Source organism: Orcinus orca, chromosome 6, assembly GCF_937001465.1.
Source record: "Orcinus orca chromosome 6, mOrcOrc1.1, whole genome shotgun sequence".
Taxonomy (NCBI): Eukaryota; Metazoa; Chordata; class Mammalia; order Artiodactyla; family Delphinidae; genus Orcinus; species Orcinus orca.
This window is the reverse complement of record NC_064564.1, coordinates 81,860,654-81,880,300: the sequence shown is the minus strand read 5'-3', so window position 1 is coordinate 81,880,300 and position 19,647 is coordinate 81,860,654. Positions and strand designations below refer to the sequence as shown.

Below are 19,647 nucleotides of genomic sequence, written 5' to 3'. Positions count from 1 at the left end.
CCTCGCTGCGCCCGCCTCCCTCTTGTCCGCCTTCATCGGCATGCCGCTTCATTAAGTTAAGGCCAAATGCTTTTTGTTTTACTGTTTTTGTGGATGAAAAAAGGCAGTGTTTAGGAGCTACTTCAGCGGTTCAGGGGACATCTGGTTTTCTCCCACCAAAGTAGTTTTTTTTTTTTTTTTTTGGAAGGCGATGAAATGACTCAAGTAGCTCACAGAAGCCTTTTCATTCGTTTCTTGAAGTTGTTTGTTTTTTTTTTTTCTCTTTAATTCTTAGAAAAAAATATTTGAGGAGCCGTAATTTTCTCATTCCATGCTTATATTATTCTTTAAACCCAATAGCGTGACTTAGGTGTAAGAAGTGATCTCAGCTCAACAGGGAGAAACACAAAGGGACTGAAACCGTGGGGCAGGTTCTCCTTCTTGTCCTACCTTCTCCCACTGTGTAAATGGCCTCATGTTTGACCAGGAAGAGACAGAACTGCATGTGAAGGGGAAAATTGACTGTGTAGTCCTTAACTGCATCAGGAAAAGGGACTAGATTGTAACTCATACCAGATGAAAGTCCCTAAATCATTTCTGTTGGCTGTTTGAAATATGTCACGTGCATTTCTCTCCTCTCCCTTCTTCATTACCTCCAATAACTTGGGGTGATAGTAAAGTTCATTGTTTTTTCCCTTATGTTGTACTACTAGGAAAGGCTGTGCAGTGGAGGGCGAGATAATTTAAAGCAAAGGGGACAGCTGAGGGACTAGGTACCTTCGTTAAGGTGCACAAAATAGAGCGTCCATGCGTGAATTTCTAAGCAATGACTTAGACCAGTGGTATGAAACGGGGTGATTTTGCCCCCTAGGGACATTTGGTCATATCTGGAGACACTTTTGTTTATTAGAACTGGGGGATGCTGTTGGCACTGAGAGGGTAGAGGCCACGGATGCTGCTAATTATCCTGCCATTCCCAGGCCGGCCCCCACCCGAGAACTATCTGACCTAACACGTCGATAGTGCCGCAGTGGATAGGTTGTCCTGACTCAGCGTATTGCTCTTTGTACTTGTTTGGACAGGTAGGACATCCTAAGTCCACAGGGCGTATTTACCATGGGAAGCTGGTTCTCGATGCATGGATCAACCACACACCTTCCTACTTACCAAAAAAGAATGTCTTGTGGTATTTAGAGGCGGCTGTATTATTTTTTTGCATTATGCTCGTTCTTTTGAGAAATGCTAGCGCACGTCCCTGTTTCTGTTTCTGTTGCTTTGGGGATTTCTGAGTTTCTAGTGAAAAGTCTTTAGAGGTGTCACAAAGTGCCTACCCTGCATAAACTGAGTGTGCGATGCCTTATTCTGTTTCCAGGTTGGGTTTGATCCTCCCCCTCACATGCGTGTACCTACGATCCCTCCAAACCTGGCAGGAATCCCCGGGGGCAAGCCGTAAGTACCTCTAACTCTTCGGTTTTACTGTAAAGGTGGTTACTTAGTCATGGGTATCAGCAGACTCGAATTCCAAAGGGAGCACAGGCTTGGGCGTTTCCAAGGAGATTTCTAGTGTCTTTTCCTGAGGAGTGTTAACACTTGCTATAAATAGGCACCTGGTAGGTGTCACGCCTCTGTCTTCTCACTGTGGATGATGTCATGCATTTAGTTATTTCTGGAGAGAAGCTGTTGGGGACGGGGGCGAGGAGGGAGGCGAGAGCCAGGGGCGGTTGGTCCTCCTTGCTTGACCCTTCCTCAGAAAGCTGCTCTGCTTTGCCATTTGGTTAGGGGGTAGCTGCTGGAGATTTTCCACAGGACTGTGTTGTGGGCAATAAGCTGTCACAAACTTGAAATCTCAGAAATGGAAAACGTGCTGTTTCTTTACCCGGCTCAGTGCCACCTTTTCCTTATTTTGGTCGAAACGGGAGTTCCATGAAAGGTACATTCTGTTGGATGCCAACATCGGGGGTTGACCACCCCCCCTCCCCAGGAACCCCAAGTAAAGTTTTGCTGGGTGCCTTCCTCTGAGAGATTATAAAGTGCAACGTGGCTTTGGAGAGGAAGCAGGAGAGGTAGGTTAAAGGGCAAAAGAGCCTTCAGAATTTAAAAAGCCCCGTTGGTTATTCTTCCAGGGTCACTTAAAATCACCTGTTTTCCATAATATTGGAATCAGAAACATGATTTCAAAGAATTCCTAAAGTTCTCAATTTTTGTACAAAACAAACCTGAGGGCTTCCCTGGTGGCGCAGTGGTTGAGAGTCTGCCTGCCGATGCAGGGGACATGGGTTCATGCCCCGGTCCGGGAGGATCCCGTGAGCCATGGCCGCTGAGCCTTCACGTCCAGAGCCTGCGCGTCCAGAGCCTGTGCTCCGCAATGGGAGAGGCCACAGCAGTGAGAGGCCCGTGTACCGCAAAAAAAAAAAACAACAAAAAAAACCCAAAGTAAAACAAACCTGAAATGTGAGAGTCTGTCTTACTTCTCAGCAAATACTCTCTTCCCCTAGGATAGAAGATGGCAGAAAGCCAGTTCCAACTCATTGATTTTTCCAAATAGAGGTACATGTCACAGGCCTTCAGGTTTTTTTTTTTTTTTGGTTATACCTTCTACCTCCGAGTGGTTTCTTTCAGCTATTACTCATGCATCTGTTGCATATTGCATTATTTTGAGTGGTCCGTTCAACTACCTGGTCATCCTTCTGTGGTTTTTATTGCAGCCTTGCATCAGACAAACCAATAGCATGAGGAAAGATGGAATTCCTTACCCCGTCATCTGCTTTTAGAAAGCAGATTCCCATTGCTCCTCTTTCCCTGCGTTATAGTATCTGTTTCACGGTAATTTGACTCATGATGAAATGAAGCTTTGGTTTATACCAGGAGCTAGTAGCAATGTTAGGAATTTATGGTGACATCTAGGCCCAGGGAAGAGCAGGACTGGGAGGTGGGACGGCATCGCATATCCTTTCTTAGCTGGTAGATCTTTTCCGATTGAATACTTGTGAACTACTATGTTGTGTTTTCTTGGGAATGCCCCCACCGTGTCCAGCCTGGAATGCCACAGGGCACTTATGGGTATTTCTTACCTGTGGTTTTGCTGGCAGTGTAGCTAGCTGTTGTGTGTCCCACTATCTGGTGAGTGGATAAAGGGCAAATGGGGCCTTCCCTAGCAGTCCAGTGTTAAGATTCTGCGCTTCAATGCAGGGGGCACAGTTTTGATCCCTGGTCGGAGAATTAAGATCCCAAATGCCGCAAGTTGTGGCCAAAAAATAAAGAAGAAAACGAGCAAACAGTTAATGTTGAGCCAAGATGCAGTAATTAACAGTAACTGATGAATCTTCAGGGAAATAATAGGTAGCTAAGGCCAAGTTCAGCGAACCATTAGGGAAAGGCAGTTTCAGGAGTCAGAGCTGTGGGGAGTTTCCAGCTGCCAAGCCCCCCCGCCCTGCCCTGAATGTGAAATATGAGGCAGAGGGCATGGGGTGAGCAGAGCTGAGAGCCACAGAGCTGGTCCTCAGGGCTGGTGTGGGGGGGAGGGTTAACTTAGACCCAGTTCCTAACAACTGTGTGTGCAGTTAGATACAGTTTACACCTTCAGTGGATGACAGTACTGGTGTCACGCTTCCTGGAGCCAAAATAGTCATGTCTTTGACTTGTGAGAACCTTGGATTTCTTTGTGTTCACAGCTGCGTAGGCTAGGACCACGACAGTGGGCAGAGAGGCAAAGGTGTGAGACTCAGGTATGACGGTGCTTTTCTCCCCTTGGTCAAAACGGGCACTGGGCTGTGGATCCGAGGGGTCGCTGCTTTCTAAAACAGTTAAAACATTTTTTTGGATTCTCTTTCAAGTTTAAGGTGAGCCATATCATGGGAGGAAGATTGAGTAAATTGGTATCAGAGGGAAAAATGAACTTGCCCGTTGTCTGGGACCTGGGCTGCGTACACAGTCTTAGTTCCCGTATTAATCCATTAATTAGTATGAGAGGACATACTGTTCTCATCATTCAGTAAAGCAATACCGCCTGAGGTGGGCTTCTCAAACTGGCTATGATGGCAGCAGACCAGTTTTTCCCCAACATGACAAAGATTGAGACTCTTATAACAGACAAATACAGATGGATAGGGGGAAAAAAAGATACAGAATACAAGTCCCAGTTTTTTATTACAAGAGCCAGCAGTTGTGAACTGACTCTGAGTTGCTGTGTAAAAGTTTCTCAACACTTAGTCTTGAGGAGTGAGCACCTCGCCGGGGGCAACGGTGAATGTCAGCGGACCACACTGGGCAGCATCTGTGCGAGGCTTATAAGAGGAATGGTGACAAACCGTCATGTCCAGGGTAGTGTGAACAAGGTGGTAAAGGGTTTGCGAGAGTCATTCTCTGAGAAACACCAGTCGAAGTAATATTTGGGAAGGACAGACGGAGGCTCTTCGTGGATGTTTGATGGAGAACTGTGTGTTAGGCGCCTGCCGTGCTCCAGGAAAGAAAACGTTTGTCTTTCCGGCTTTGGGGGGAGCCTACTGATGTGGGGGGAATGTTAAAGGAACAGTAGATGCTTGAGTTAAGTTTGCGACAAATGCTGAGTGCTGTGAAGGCAGAGTGGTGGGTGATAGGCAGACAGGTAGAGAGTGACCAGAGTTAGGAAGGGAAGGCCTTCCTTGGGGCAGGGTGGATATGCAGGAAGCTGAAGCTGGTGCAGGAGGGATAAGGCCACCCGGCAGAGGGGGCCGGGAGGGTGGGCTGGTGCCAGTAGAGGGACAGTGGGCTCCCAGCACAGAGAGGGAGCTTGAGGGTTCACGGGCAGCTGCATGAGTGCCCTTGAAGAGTGGTACAGCCGGGAGAGTGCAGGTGGGACTGGAGGGACCTTAAAAGTGCGTCTTGGGCTTCCCTGGTGGCGCAGTGGTTGAGAGTCCGCCTGCTGATGCAGGGCACGGGTTCGTGCCCTGGTCCGGGAAGATCCCACATGCCGCAGAGCAGCTGGGCCTGTGAGCCATGGCCGCTGAGCCTGCGCTTCCGGAGCCTATGCTCCGCAAAGGGAGAGGCCACAACAGTGAGAGGCCCGCGTACCGCAAAAAAACAAAAAAAAAGTGTGTCTAGCGTGAATGCCCATCTGTGGTTCTAGTGGCCTCACCGAGTGGCTGCGCATCTCTGACCCAGCGCCTCTAGTGATGGCGACTCATTCTCCCTGGCTGTGTGAAAACTCTTCCAGCCCTTGAGTTGAGATCTGTCTCCCTGGAACTTTTACCCATCTGTCCTGTTCTTTCCCGCTCCCCGAGACCACACAGTGTGCTGCTACTCCATCCTCCTCAGGGCAGGCAGCTCTTCAGATATTTGGAGACCACCGTTTCTCCATGAAGGGTCTCTTCTGTCTGAGTATGTCCATTGCTTCAGCCCTGTGTTATGGGATGTGATTTCAGGTTCCCACACCATCTGCCTACTACAGTCTGGTCAGTCACCTCCCTCCTGTCCTCTGTTCTACAGATTTCATCAAAATCTGCTGACTAGGCATAGAGGACCCTATTGGGAGCTCACAGCCTAGTGATGGAGCGGTGGCATTAATCAAGGAATCACAAAAATAAATGTGTAATTATAATTGAGATAAGAGCTGTGACAGAGGAGTACTGTTTTTGTGAAATTCTGTGAAGGGCTGATCCCATCTGGAGGGTCAGGGGAGGATTCTCAGAGTGTTTTCAGAGCTGCAGTAATTGTGTAGGGGAAGGGCAAAAGACTCCAGGTGGAGGAACCAGCATATGCAAAACGCCCTGCTTCCTTCCATTGTTTTTATCCAAGTGGCGTAGAGCAAGATGACACTGCCAGTGTTCTGTACTTGTTTTGGTGTCAGAGTGATCTAAGATCTCAGTAGGGTTTCCCAACCAACCTGGACATTTTTTCTCTCTCCCACTTCTAACTTCTCCTAACTTCTTTTTGTTAAAGGCATTGTCCCTATTTTTCTTCTTTTTTTTTTTTCATTTCTCTTGAACTTTATTTTATTTTTTTTATACAGCAGATTCTTATTAGTTATCTGTTTTATACATATTAGTGTATGTATGTCAATCCCAATCTCCCATCTCCCAGCATTGTCCCTATTCTATCTAACATCTGGACCCAAACTTTAGCCTTTGGTACTTCCTTGTTTAATTCCCATTTTTACCCAGTCTTCTTATTTGTTAAAATCCTCACTAAGATCGTAGGTGTGTTTTTCCCTTAATGAAATATTTATCTGATCTTGTCTGTTTCTTGCTCAGATATCTTCAAAAGGTGCATATAAACTCCTGGTGTAGCCCCTCTGGTAGTATCACCCCAGCCTTTCTTTCCAGCCTTGTGTGCTGTGTTCTTTGCATCCTGTGCTCTGGCCAAATGGGATAACGCTCTGTTCCATGAAGAGAAGAGCCCTCCTCCTTCTACCTGGGGCAGCTTTCCTTCTCACTAGCCTCTACCTCTTCCTGCGGAAATATTTTCTGTCCTTCAAAGACCACTTCAGCTGCTGCCTCCTTCGTGAAGCCTCTGCTGATGCCTTTCCCTATGTGCTGTCTCTCTTCTGGCACCTTGTAATGTCTTGTGACACTTTCCACACTTTGGCCTTGAGTTATAATCCTATGTCCAGGTCATGTTTCAGTCAGCTTCTTCCCCACTAGAACTGAAGCTTCTGAAGTCCCCTTGAGCACAGATACCCAGTAAACAAATGTTTGCCCCGTTGACTGGTGTGGGGGGGGGGGCGGTGAGCCCAGGATTGCGCAAGACCCTATGATTCATCCTTTTCCAAGGGAGAGTGCAGTTTGCATTTTAGAGATGTGTAATGCTGATTTATAAGCGGTTTACCCTGACTGTGTTTCCAAACCCTCAAGGTGAAATTTAATTGCTGTTGTTTGGTCAGCTTAACTTGAACTCATTTTTAGTTTTAGGAAATTTGTTGCCTGAACTCTGTGGAGATCACTGATAAGAAAGAAACCTGAAATTTAGACAGATTGACATCTTCGTTGTACTCCACGCCTCTCTCCCCTCAAGGCATTTTTCTGGCCCCGTGACACCGCTTTCCTCTCCATAAATACTCGAGGGGCTGAGCTCTACCTGCTTCCTATAGTAGCACCTAGAGGTCAGTCATAACTCACGCTAATAATAGTTTGGCTTAAGATTCCAGCTAAGTTCCAGGTTCCTTTACCCTGTGTTTTAATGCTAGACACGTAATTGAGAAATCTTCCACCCCTTGTTTAGTGTTTAAATAAATCTTTAAACTACCTTTTTGGAGTTGGAGCCTAAAGGGAAGAGAAAATCTGAACTACATTTGGGGTAAAAGTGCTTCTTAGGAAAACATGATTTGCGGCAGTGAATAGGGGCCAGTCCGGGCTTCTGGCTGAGAAGATGTGTCAGTGGCCAGTCCTCCTCCCTCTGCCCTCCATTCCTCTCTGATCCCTCTGCTGACCATGTCTGGATTCCACACTCAGTTTATTTCGTGGATTTGAAAATTAGTTCAGCCCCCTTTATACTTGTCACGATATTTGGGTGATTTTTTGTCTTTTTTTTTTTTTTTTTTTTTTTTTTGCGGTACGCGGGCCTCTCACCGCTGCGGCCTCTCCCATTGCGGAGCACAGGCTCCGGACGCACAGGCTCAGCGGCCATGGCTCACGGGCCCAGCCGCTCTGCGGCATGTGGGATCCTCCCGGACCAGGGCACGAACCCGCGTCCCCTGCATTGGCAGGTGGACTCTCAACCACTGCGCCACCAGGGAAGCCCGATTTTTTGTCTATTAAATGCTAAAAGTAACATGCTTATTTTGTGCCATATTATCACCATGTGGGTTTTAGTTTAACTCTTGTTTTTCTACTTTTTGATGGTCTGGGAATGCGTAGCTAATTTCTTGGAGTTATATTGAGGTGTGAGGCCCTTCCTTTTGATGTGAGTTATGTTTAGCTGCTGGACAACTGTCCCTTCCCTCTCTCTCCCTCTTCACCTCTTCAGAAATAGCTTTCAGCTTACCAGGCCTAGTTTGTCTATCTCTTGATCGAATACTGCTGTTTGCCTGCAATGGTTGGTTCCTTTGCTAGGAATTTTTGAATTGACCTTTGAAATGGCTGTATATTTTAAACTTATCTTTGTCTTACTTTTCGGCCACGCATCTCTTGGTTTGTATCTTTGTCCTGCCTAGGAGCCCTGTTGCTGCCCCAGCACATTTACAATTTGGAAATGTTTAATTGATGGAGGAAGTAGGACCTAGAGCTCAGAATCATAAATGCTGACTTTGACCAGAGAACCTCCTAGTATATCAGCTAGGCCATCTCTTCTTCCTTACTTTATCTAGTAATTTTTTCCTATCCATTTTAAGAAGTTCTGCATTTGCTTTTTTAAAAAATGAGGATAGCCGTGCATTCAACTAAATAAGGAAACAAAGAAAAAGTCTTCTATCGTAAGGCTTTGAAGTCCTCAACTTGTCATTTAATTGTTACTAAAGCCCTCCATTGACGCAGAAATGCTGTCTTCAGATAGGGTAGGGATTGCACCTGGATCTGCATGTTTGAGAGGATGCCCGGATGCCAAACTAGAAAAATCCTGTGGAAGAAGTAAAGGATTTCACAGATGTTAGGAGTTAGGTGTGCAGACCCTAAAAAATGTTAAAGGTAGAGCTTGTTACATTGGCAAAGAAAGAGGTTTTACCAGAAGGAGATGAATTATATACCTGAGGACATTTTTGTCCCTGAAATCTTAGAATAATATGGCTCTGGTTTTCTTTTCTTTTTCTTTTTTTTTTTTTTTTGGCGGTACGTGGGCCTCTCACTGTTGTGGTCCCTCCCGTTGCAGAGCACAGGCTCCAGACGCACAGGCTCAGCAGCCATGGCTCACTGGCCCAGCCGCTCCGCGGCATGTGGGATCTTCCCGGATCGGGGCACAAACCTGTGTCCCCTGCATCGGCAGGCGGACTCTCAACCACTGCACCACCAGGGAAACCTGGCTCTGGTTTTCTTATCACCCCACATCACAGCATCCCCAGCCTCCACCTTCCCTATACTAGTTCTTCAGGCAGAGAGCATCCTCCAAAGTCGTAAGTTAACATTATTCTCATCTGTCTTAGAATGAGCCAAATGCCCCAGCTCTCAGCCCTCAGAGCCTCCTGTGCCCAGGGCTCCATAATGAAGCACATCAGTGACGCTGACATGCCTGGTGTTCTCCTTTTGTGTAGGGTAGGCGTCTCCCTCCTGATGGGCCCCACGAGCCCTCTTGAGTCGAGAGTGTCTAAGGTAGTGCTGATGTGGAAGCGAAGGTAAAGGTTAGAGCCCCACTTCTGTGGTTGGCTGACCTCTCCTGCTTACGAGCTGAGTTGGGCCTGTTAAGCTCCCCTGTGCCTCTTCCCTGCTGTAAATAATAAGGGACAGCGAGCTGCCTTCTGTGACGTGGGAACCAAAGGCTGAATCTGTATTGTGCTTCGTACTTTCCTACGTGCTTTCATTTCCCCCACACCTCAGCAGTCACGTTGGTAGGGTAAGTTTTGTCAGGGCACGTTGTAAAAACAGGGAAATGAGGCCCAGATAAGTTCCGTGTGGTCCCCACATCTTATTAGTGACTAAACTGAAACTCTGACCTGGGTCCCCTCACTTCCTGAACTTTACTGCATGCTCTTCAGCCCCTAAACTCATGACCCATGGCAACTTCTGCTGCAGCTGGTATCTGAGGGGTTCCACACCCACCGGCTTCTACTGATGGGGTGGGCTGTGGATTTCACTGTTACTGTTGCTCTCGTTGCCTTTTGTTTTGCTCTTCATCAGCTCTTCATCTCTAGGGACTGCCTTCCCCCCTTGGGAAAGTTGGTACCACCTCTGAGCCACATTTGGTACGACGACTAGGAGTTCCTTGGGAGAGTTGCCTGGCAGAGCCCAGGTGGTTAGAGACTCCCCACCTTCTTGTAGCTTACTTTCCGTAGCTACACGAGAGTAAGCTACAAGGAGCAACCTGGCAGCTTACAAATGAAAGGCTGCTGGAGCAACCTTTCATGCCTCGATTTATAAGTGATTAGGGAGCAGTAAATGACTCGGGGCTTTCGGATTCGTTTACTGAGTGCCAGCTGTATGCTCGTTGGCGAAGTCATCCCAGAGGACTCGGGCATGAGACAGACACATGTAAACGTGGGCTGTAGTTCTCAGCGTGATACCGATTTATAGGATGAGCCAGGGTCCTGGGGAAGGACTCACGACACCTGGGGAGTTGAGGCAGGCCGAGGGAGGGGGAAGTGATGTGCGCTTAGGGGGACGCCGTGCTATTCTAGGCAGGAGGGAACAGTTTGTGCATGACGTGACAGCATGCGATATTTTAGGGGACTGGCCCGTTGTTCCGTGCGGCTGGGAATTTAGGATACAAGGCGGTCGTATGAACTGAGACTCATCGACACTCAATTGTGAAGGGCTCGGTGAGCCGTAGAGCCGGAAGAGCCAGTGGAGGTTTTGACATGATCAGATTCTTTTTGATACCTGTTAATACAGCAATAGATTCTCTCTGAAGAGGGCCAGGTTCACAGGCAGCGGGGTCTTGGCCGCAGCCTTTACCTCTGGTGTCCGTGGTTCTTCATCCTTGTTCGCTGGATCCGGCCACTGCCGTTCCTCTCTACTTCCAGCAAACCAACAAGTCTAACACCTGTTTTCCTTTGCCCACGGAACACAGCGTAGTTTTATTAACAGGAGCCAGTCAGCTAGGGAAAGACAATGTGCTTCCCCAGAACGCAGTCCTGTTTCCCAGTTTGTAGCACCTGTGGGGACTCTGAGTGCCTTTACCTCTGCCGTGTGCCCAGTGACTGAAGAGTTTGAATGAGTTTGATTTCATTCCGTTTTTAAATCTGTGAGGTCCAGCGGGCTTTATTCTGTTCAGTTCTGCCACCACATTTCCGAATCAGATCCTGATCTGCAGGCGCTTGATTCAAACAGCAGGGGGACTCAATTCTCTGAGGCTCTGGGATGTGGGTGGGTGGCCCCTAAGCAGGGCCCCAGGGGCTCCTTCTTTCTGCCCCACAGTTTGCCACCATCCTCTCTCGAAACGTCCTCCGCTCCTCTCTGCCCGGTGCTGTCTCCCCACCTCGCCTTTTAGGATTTATGAATTTCCCGGTTTTCCTGGCCTCACCATCGCCCTGTGCTTTCCTGGCTCCCACCCCACGCCTTCCTCCCTTTCCGCATTCCTGGCCCTCACACTTGTCCCCTGTTTGAGATAAGAGCCCTGGATTCAACATAGCCTCACTTTCCTCTTTTTAAGTCATGGGTGTTTAATATTGATGCTGTCATTTCCCGAAGGCCCCTGCAGGTGTCGAGCACGGTTAAGGGTTTTGCACTTTTGCAGCTGTTTTCTCTCTTTTTTTTCCTTACAACAACCCCTGCGACCCCAACATTGTATTATTATTTCTATCTTGTTGATCAGAAAATGGACACATTACAGGGCTCAGGTAGTTAGGCCTGTTTGGAAAACCACGGTCAGTGAGACCTCGAGCCGGGGGCCCCCGCATCTCAGGTCCCTTTGAATCCAGAGTCTGGGCTCTTATCCTGGCTGTGGACCCAGCCTACTGTGTTCATCGGTCGGGAGCCTCCTCTCACCTTTTTCTTGAATAAACAAATAAATTCAAGTTTTTAAAATTGAGGTATACATATAGAAAAAAAATGTACACATCATGTGTGTATAGCCCAGTGACTGCACCAAGAGCACCTGAAAAACCCCTTCCCATGCCCCTTCCAGTCTCTAGGGGAACCACCACCCCAACTTCTTATACCAGAGGTGAATCCTGCCTGGGTTTGAACTTCTATAAATGCAGTTGTACCATATGCATCCTTTTGTGGCTGGTCTCTTTCTGAATTCAGGCTTGAGAGATAGTTATAAATGTACACTATCCGTTTATAAATTCGCCCTCCTGGTTGATCTTACTTTCCCTAGTTCCTCAGTCAGTAAAGAGGGTAAGTTTCCTTCTGGGATCTCTTGAACGTTGTCACGATGCGCCGTCAATGTGGACTTTCTCCAAGACGTGTGTGTGCTTCCCGGAAGTGAATAACAGATTCCAAGCTGTCTTGTTTGCTCCCCTGGTTTTTCCTTCCTGTGGGTCCCTCTGTGAGCCACACCCGCCCTGTGCCTCACTGGGCTTTGTTCATTCGATTAGGCCCTCCAGCACAGCAGACAGCGCCAGCTTCCTCCGAGGCCCCCTCTGACTGATGTATTAACAGCCATATGGGTTTCCCCTGGGACAGACGAATGTTCACAGCTTCTGGCAGCAGTTCGCTGCACTGTGAATCAATTTTAAACTGCCTAAGTGTGATGATCACAGACCTCCTGTGCGGTTTAAAGAAGAGGACACCTAGGGGAGAGGTGGGTATCTTCCAGAGACAAGCATACAGCTCTCTGTACTTTGTGCATCTATTTTAATCTGGAACATTTAACTCTATAATAAGCAGAGTTCCAGTTGAAGTGAGATAAAATTTCCTTCCCCTAAAAATCAGGAATTGCTAAAAGGGTACCTGATGGAAACTGCCCACCTAGAGGTACCCACCTTGATTTATGGCGAACAGAAAAACTAACCTTCACATCTGCCATTTTCCTCACAGCACAGAAAGTTTTAAGAGGCAAGTTCTCTCCCCACGTTTACCACCGTTCATTTGTTATTTTCAGACCCAGGTCGTGGTGCCTGGTATCTGGGTCACATAATTTAGAATGTGAATAGACTTAAACCCCAGTTCTCGTGGTCTCATCTTCAAGGGCAATAATACAATGCTATTTGATTCCAACTCCAAATATCCTATAATAAATGGCATAGGTTCAATTAAGTGTAATGTGCATGTATTGAAATATCATGTGGGCTTGATACATTACTAAGGACACTAAAGGATACTGTGAGCTAAAAATAGGAGATATAATAACGAAAAAGAAACAGACTCACAGACGTAGAGAACAAACTAGTGGTTACCAGTGGGGAGAGGGAAGAGGGAGAGGGATAAGTAGGGGTAGGGGATTAAGAGTTACAGACGATTATGTATAAAATGATCTGCAAGGATATATTGTACAACACAAGGAATATAGCCAATATTTTATAATAACTATAAATGGTATTATTTTATGAGTATATTATATTTTATAATTATAAAATATATTTTATTATAAAATGAGTATTATTTTATAGTAACTATAAACTCACAACCTTTAAAAGTTGTGAATCACTGTATTATACGCCTCTTACCTATATAATGTTGTACATCAAATATACTTCAGTATGAAAAAATAGGAGATTTAGTGGTTTGGTACTAAACCAAACCCTTGACATAAGGGCTTTGAGCTGTAGTTGCTTTATATGCATACTTATTTTCTAGGACATTCTTTGTGGTTCCCATTATGTGTACTCAGTCATTCAAATTAAGAGTAATGTTAAGGATTTGGGCCAAATAGCTGTATAAGATTAGTTACTGGAACCAGTTTGCCAGGAGATAACATATCTAAAATTGTGTCCTTTGGTCAGGGAGAAGGGGAAGTTCTTTTAAAAATCTTTTCATATATTTGATATTTTGTTTTGTTTTTTTAAATTTTATTTATTTATTTATTTTTGGCTGTGTTGGGTCTTCATTTCTGTGCGTGGGCTTTCTCTAGTTGTGGCGGGCGGGGGCCACTCTTCATCGCGGTGCGCAGGCCTCTCTCACTGTCGCGGCCTCTCCTGTTGCGGAGCACAAGCTCCAGATGTGCAGGCTCAGTAGTTGTGGCTCACGGGCCTAGTTGCTCTGCGGCATGCGGGATCTTCCCAGACCAGGGCTTGAACCTGTGTCCCCTGCATTGGCAGGCAGACTCTCAACCACCGTGCCACCAGGGAAGCCCGATATTTTGTTTTTATAGAAGGAAAATAACAGCATGTATTTTATTTTCAAGCTAAGGAAGTATGTGGTTTTATGTGCAGGCAGGTAGAAACCTGATGTCTTCTATCAATTTTAAGTTTTGTGCATGCTTAGTTATTTTTCAAAATTTGAGTTAGCATTAAAATGAAAATTTAAGTTCTGTATTAATGCCCAAGGTCTTTAGGATCTGTAAAGGGACTGCAAGGTGCCAATGATAAATTCCAGAAAGGGCCCAGACTTATTCCAGAAGGTTATGGGAGGGAGGAAGCCCTACGTACTTCATTTATTGTTTATGTATGCAGACCTATAGAAAAGCTTTAATGTTGAACTTCTAGATCACCGAGTGATGCTTTGGATAAGAAGAAAGTGAAAGCAGTGGTCTTCAAAGTGCCTAGTTCAGATGTGGGTGGGAAATAAAACGTTAGCACTCCTATATCTTCCATCCTCTACAGGGTCTTTTCTTTGTGCGTGCTTTCTAGTATTTGTAGTATATGAGTGCCTGGAGTTTAAATAATTAGATTGTTAGAGAAAAAATATGCTTTAAGATTTTAGTGTAGAAACAGAAGTGTGCACTAGGATTAGGTTTGTTTGTATTTAACAGGGAAGAAAATAATAGCTTAAGTAAAATAGAAGTTTATTTCTCTCTCCCATAAAAGATACTGGCTGTCAGTAGCCCAGGGCAGGTATCACAGCCCCAGTGATACAGCCCCAGGTCTCACAGTGTCACCAGGACCTCTGCATTCTATCTTTCTGTTCTGTCCCCCTCCGCAATTGAGTTCCATCTTCAGAGTCACCTTGTGGCCCAGAAATGCTGCTGGAGCTCCAGTCATCTTGCTCATAGTTCAGGTAGCAAGAAGGAGGAAGAGAAGAAGGAAGGCACTCTCCCCTCCCTCTTTTTAAATTCTTTTTCTTTTCTTTTTTTTAATTTTTTTTTTTTCCCCCGGTACGCGGACCTCTCACTGTTGTGGCCTCTCCCGTTGCGGAGCACAGGCTCCGGACGCGCAGCCGCTCCGCGGCATGTGGGATCTTCCCAGACCGGGGCACAAACCCGTGTCCCCTGCATCGGCAGGCGGCCTCTCAACCACTGCGCCACCAGGGAAGCCCCTTTTTTTAAATTAATAAACTTATTTTTTAGAACAATTTTAGGTTCAGAGCAAAATTGAATGGAAAGTACAGGTAGTTTCCATGTCCCTCAGGGTCCCCTTTCTTTCAAGTTATGAACTAAGTGCCGCCCAGCACCTTCTGCCTACATCTCGTCGGTCAGCACATGGGCATACCTGGCTAGAGCAACGCTGGGAAGAGTAGTCTTTTAGTTGAAAGCTTTGCTGCCTTCGATAAAACTGGGCTTTGTGGCCAAAGCAGACAGGGAGGTCGTTGAGGAGGAAACTTGAAGTCTTGTCACAAAGCCATTTGATGTAAGAGAATCTCTTTATTATTTTCTGTTAATTATGCAAAAGAGAGTTTAAGTCCAAGCCTTAAACTGGTACGTTTAGAAAGCTGTTTTTGTTTGTTGATGTGGAAGTACGTGGTTTACCGTGTGTAATCATTACGAGCTCTCAAGGGCTTCATCTTAAGCATCAAAAATAATCATTTTAAATTATACTAAGGAATCATACAATTATACAGGGTACAAGAAGGAAGTATTTTATGTTAATTTGGAAGCACATGTAATGTTTTTTAACAGGATTTGAAGGAATGCCTTACGGAATGAAGAGCACAGTTTAAAAATCTTAAAAACGTTTTTTAAAAAGCATTTAATATATATCTTTTTTAACACCCTGGACTTTGGCTGTTATTTATTTCGTTTGTTTCATCAGTAAACACTTCAACTTATACTGATTTCAAAAGGAAGTCGTGGCAAGAATCTTTGCTCTGTCTTTCTCATAGAAGCGTGCTGTGGTAAGGACTAATTGCTTTATGATAAATGTTTTTTCTGTCTCCTCTCCCGTTCTTCTCTCTTCTCCCTAACCATCCCCTCCCCAAAAGCGCATACTCCTTCCACGTTACTGCGGACGGTCAGATGCAGCCTGTCCCCTTCCCCCCGGACGCCCTCATTGGCCCCGGCATCCCCCGCCACGCTCGCCAGATCAACACCCTGAACCACGGGGAGGTGGTGTGTGCGGTGACCATCAGCAACCCCACACGACACGTGTACACGGGCGGCAAGGGCTGCGTCAAGGTCTGGGATATCAGCCACCCCGGCAACAAGAGCCCCGTCTCTCAGCTCGACTGTCTGGTGAGTGAGAAGGAGCTGGTGCACAAGGGTAATTTCCTCCTGGAGACTCAGTAAGGAAATCGCTGTCGGGGCCTGGGTTTTATTCCCATTATGAGGAAATGGAAGCCCATTCTGTTTCCTGTGTTAGCTATTTAGCTCTCCCCACTCTCTCCCCTCAGCGCGAAGGTTTCATTTGTTGCTGTTTCAGTGGTTAAATCCCAGAGTTGCTGGATTTCTCTTAAAACATATTTTAACAGTAGTTTACAGAAGCGGTTCTTGTTTGAATGTGTATTCAGAAGGGGGTTTCCCGTTTAATGGATGGAGTGCAGCTAGGCCTGGACTCTGAGCCCTGCACTCCCCTCGACTTTTAATTTCCCTACAGCCTTTGGATAAATATTGAAGAGTAAACATTTGATAACGTGGCATAAAACCATTCTGAACAGGGTCTGTGTTTTCAGGGAGACCTGGCTGAGTTTTATGACCTTAACTTTACGAACGAGTTACTAGATCGCACTGCAAGAAATCAGGGCAGCCTTCAGCAGAACGGGGGTGGTGGGAATGCTTCCCCGCCTCCCCCCAGCCAATACCGGGTTGCCTTTTTCAGGATCATAGAATACATCAGGACATGTTCTCTACACAGTAGCCACAGGATTTACACACCACGTACCATTGGCCTGAAGTGGACTGTAGGCCGCCCTGCCCCTGTAGGGTGTCTGCCTGCACTTTGCTTCGGCATATGGTACACTTTACCTGCTGCCCCCCTGGCAAGTGGCAAGGATTCCTGAGAGGGTGTTTCCAAAACGAAGACTGACTGTGTTTTTGAGACGAAAAGCCTCTTTGGGCTAGTTCTTGGGTTTTTTTTTTTTTTACAATCAAATAACTTAAAAATATATCCATTAATGAAAGTTAAACATAGGGAAACATACTTGAACATCTTACGGAAAAACCCAAGCAAGCTTTTTGGCAGCCCAGTGGTAGGAGAGTTTTGTAACACTCATCATCTTTTTTGAAATTACATTGCTTAAAGTTTCTCTAATCTTTGAACAATAGGCCATGGTTAAAGCATACGAAAGACTCTGACTGTATCTGTTTGGGTCAAAGGATAGCAGTTATTTCTTTGTTGGAGAGGGCGGGGGTCATTTTAGGTCCCACCTCCCTTTTCTAATGTGTTGGTTTTGATGGAGAGATGCCTTCTTTTTTTTTTTGGCCATACGCGGGCCTCTCACTGTTGTGGCCTCTCCCGTTGCGGAGCACAGGCTCCGGACGCGCAGGCTCAGCGGCCATGGCTCACAGCTGCTCTGCGGCATGTGGAATCTTCCCGGACCGGGGCACGAACCCGTGCCCTGCATCGGCAGGCGGACTCTCAACCACTGCGCCACCAGGGAAGCCCAGATGCCTTCTTTTATTCATTTTTTTGGCCTTTGGGTTGAGAGGCTTAAATATCACAGCAGCCATGTTACAACTTGAGAAAGCAGCTGTGTTCAAGTCTCAGACAAGGATCCATTTGGCTAATAAAGACACAGTACAAGCCTTAGGCAGAAACTTAAGAGTAATGAAAACCAAAGCATAGGTAGTATGTCTGCAGTTTCCAAATAGTAAATAACGGAGGCTGATGAGGTCAAAGATTTATAAACTAGCTGTGAAAAGTGGTTTCTTTGTAAAGAAGTACATGTACCCTTACCTTACATCCCCTGATCATCTCAGTTGCATCTACTCAGCAGGAAATTGGGCTTCGGTGGCAGTTATATCTAAGCCTTCACACATGCCGAGCAATCCTGTGAGTTTGCTTTGTTTACGACTTCAAAGGAGCCAGGGGCCATCAGATGCTGATCTTTACTACAGAACGCTTGCTTTGGTAGTGTCCACGAAATACCACTTTTTAAGTCAACAACGGAGACAGCAGTTAGAGAACATGGCATTGTTACTGCTTGGTCATGCATTATAACAATTGAATTATGTTTATTTCACAGAACAGGGATAACTACATCCGTTCCTGCAAATTGCTCCCTGATGGCTGCACTCTCATAGTGGGAGGGGAAGCCAGTACCCTGTCCATTTGGGACCTGGCGGCTCCCACCCCGCGCATCAAGGCAGAGCTGACGTCCTCGGCCCCCGCCTGCTACGCCTTGGCCATCAGCCCCGACTCCAAGGTCTGCTTCTCGTGCTGCAGCGACGGCAACATCGCCGTGTGGGACCTGCACAACCAGACGCTGGTGAGGTGAGCAGGGGTGGTTTCCTGAGTGGGGCTTCCCTGCTTGAGTACCTGGGTCAAAAGGCCCCCTATTACCCCTGCTTCTCTGCCGGCCCCCAGGCTCAGCCCACACGTGCCAGGCTTGGATCTGGGTGTCAGTACCGTATCACCGCCCTCAGAGGGCTTACGGTCTTGTGGCCACACTTGGGTGTCACCCAGGCTTTATATTTACCCCCCTAATGTTCCCGTTCTTCAGCCACATACACATGCCAAATTTGTTTAAAAAACACTCCTGGCTTTTGCCAAGGGGCAGCATACCATGGATTAGATGGAGGTACAAAAGGTCCTCAATACTAGATGTTTTTGGCTTTGCCTAGAACCTCGTATGTGCGCACAGGAGCCAGCTGATAAAGGATGACAGAAAATCAACAAAAGGACATTAGAAGAGCTTCCACGAATTTCACCCACAAAATGGTTTTAAAGTAGCTGTGTTTCTCAATAACTGAATAAGCTCTGTCCAGGGGTCATTTCACCCAGGAAGGAGCCCAGCTGCTTGGAATCTGCCAGCTTTGTGTCCCTCCTCGGCTCTGGCCAGCTCACTCCCTCTGGCTGAGTCGGTGCTCACGTCAGGGATGTTAGAGAAAAGTCTTTAGAAAAGGAAGAGCTAGTTAAACATCTACGGCAGAACGGGCCTGTGTTTCGCCCTTTCGTGTCACAGTTCATCTTCGCTCAGGAACACTGTTCATGGTGCCTTTTTAGACTTGGATGTTATTTAGCAGGGCTCCTCCCGTGCTTCTGGGCCCAGAGCTGGAGGGAAGGGACGGGCTGTGGAGTTGATTATAGCAGCTCACTCTTTCTTCAACCGTTTCTGTAGAAATCCACTAAGTGTCACCGAACCAGGCTCTGTCCCTGTGTGTCGGTGACAGTGTGGTTATTTTTCTTGTCACTCTCCGGGCAGCTCAGAATGAGCAAAGTGAACAAACGGAGCCAAGCCAACAGCCCCTTCAAACTTTCAGCCTAGCAAGTGTCGGCTGTTTTTTCTTTTCTTTCTGCTTTTTTCTTTTTTAAACTTAATAAATAGCTCTCCCAAAATATTCATTCGAAGTGCTTTTCAAATATTCATCTCTTTAATCCTTGTCGCTTCTGCACTGCTGTTATCCTGATGTTATCGTGGAGGAGCTGTAATGGGGCCCAGGCACTCTGCCCTCTTGTATGTTCTGGGCCCCTGCTCTGTGCCGGCCCCCAGGGAGTAAGTACCTGTTGGATACGTTGGCCTGCTTCACACATCTCTCCCTCTCTCAGTTTGGACAGGCCACACGTGGCTAGCGGCCACTCTGTGTGACAGGGCAGTACAGAGTCTCCTGAATATCTTTGTATCTGCTGTGACCCAGCACGTTCTGAACAGCCCTAGGATCTGCGTTCTAGGAGCCTGACCTGAGGGTAGCGCTGAG

At 46.7% G+C, this 19,647-nt stretch overlaps 1 protein-coding gene across 4 annotated transcripts in view; it reads left to right on the top strand.

Annotated features, from left to right (window-relative positions):
• TLE1 (TLE family member 1, transcriptional corepressor) overlaps positions 1–19,647 on the top strand; it is a 511,226-nt gene that overhangs the window by 486,416 nt on the left and 5,163 nt on the right. For all 4 annotated transcript variants that reach the window (XM_049711656.1, XM_049711660.1, XM_049711659.1 and 1 more), the window contains 3 exons: positions 1,352–1,428; positions 15,777–16,026; positions 17,976–18,223. In XM_049711656.1, the coding sequence (XP_049567613.1) occupies positions 1,352–1,428; positions 15,777–16,026; positions 17,976–18,223 (575 nt within the window). The remainder of the gene's footprint in view (positions 1–1,351; positions 1,429–15,776; positions 16,027–17,975; positions 18,224–19,647) is intronic.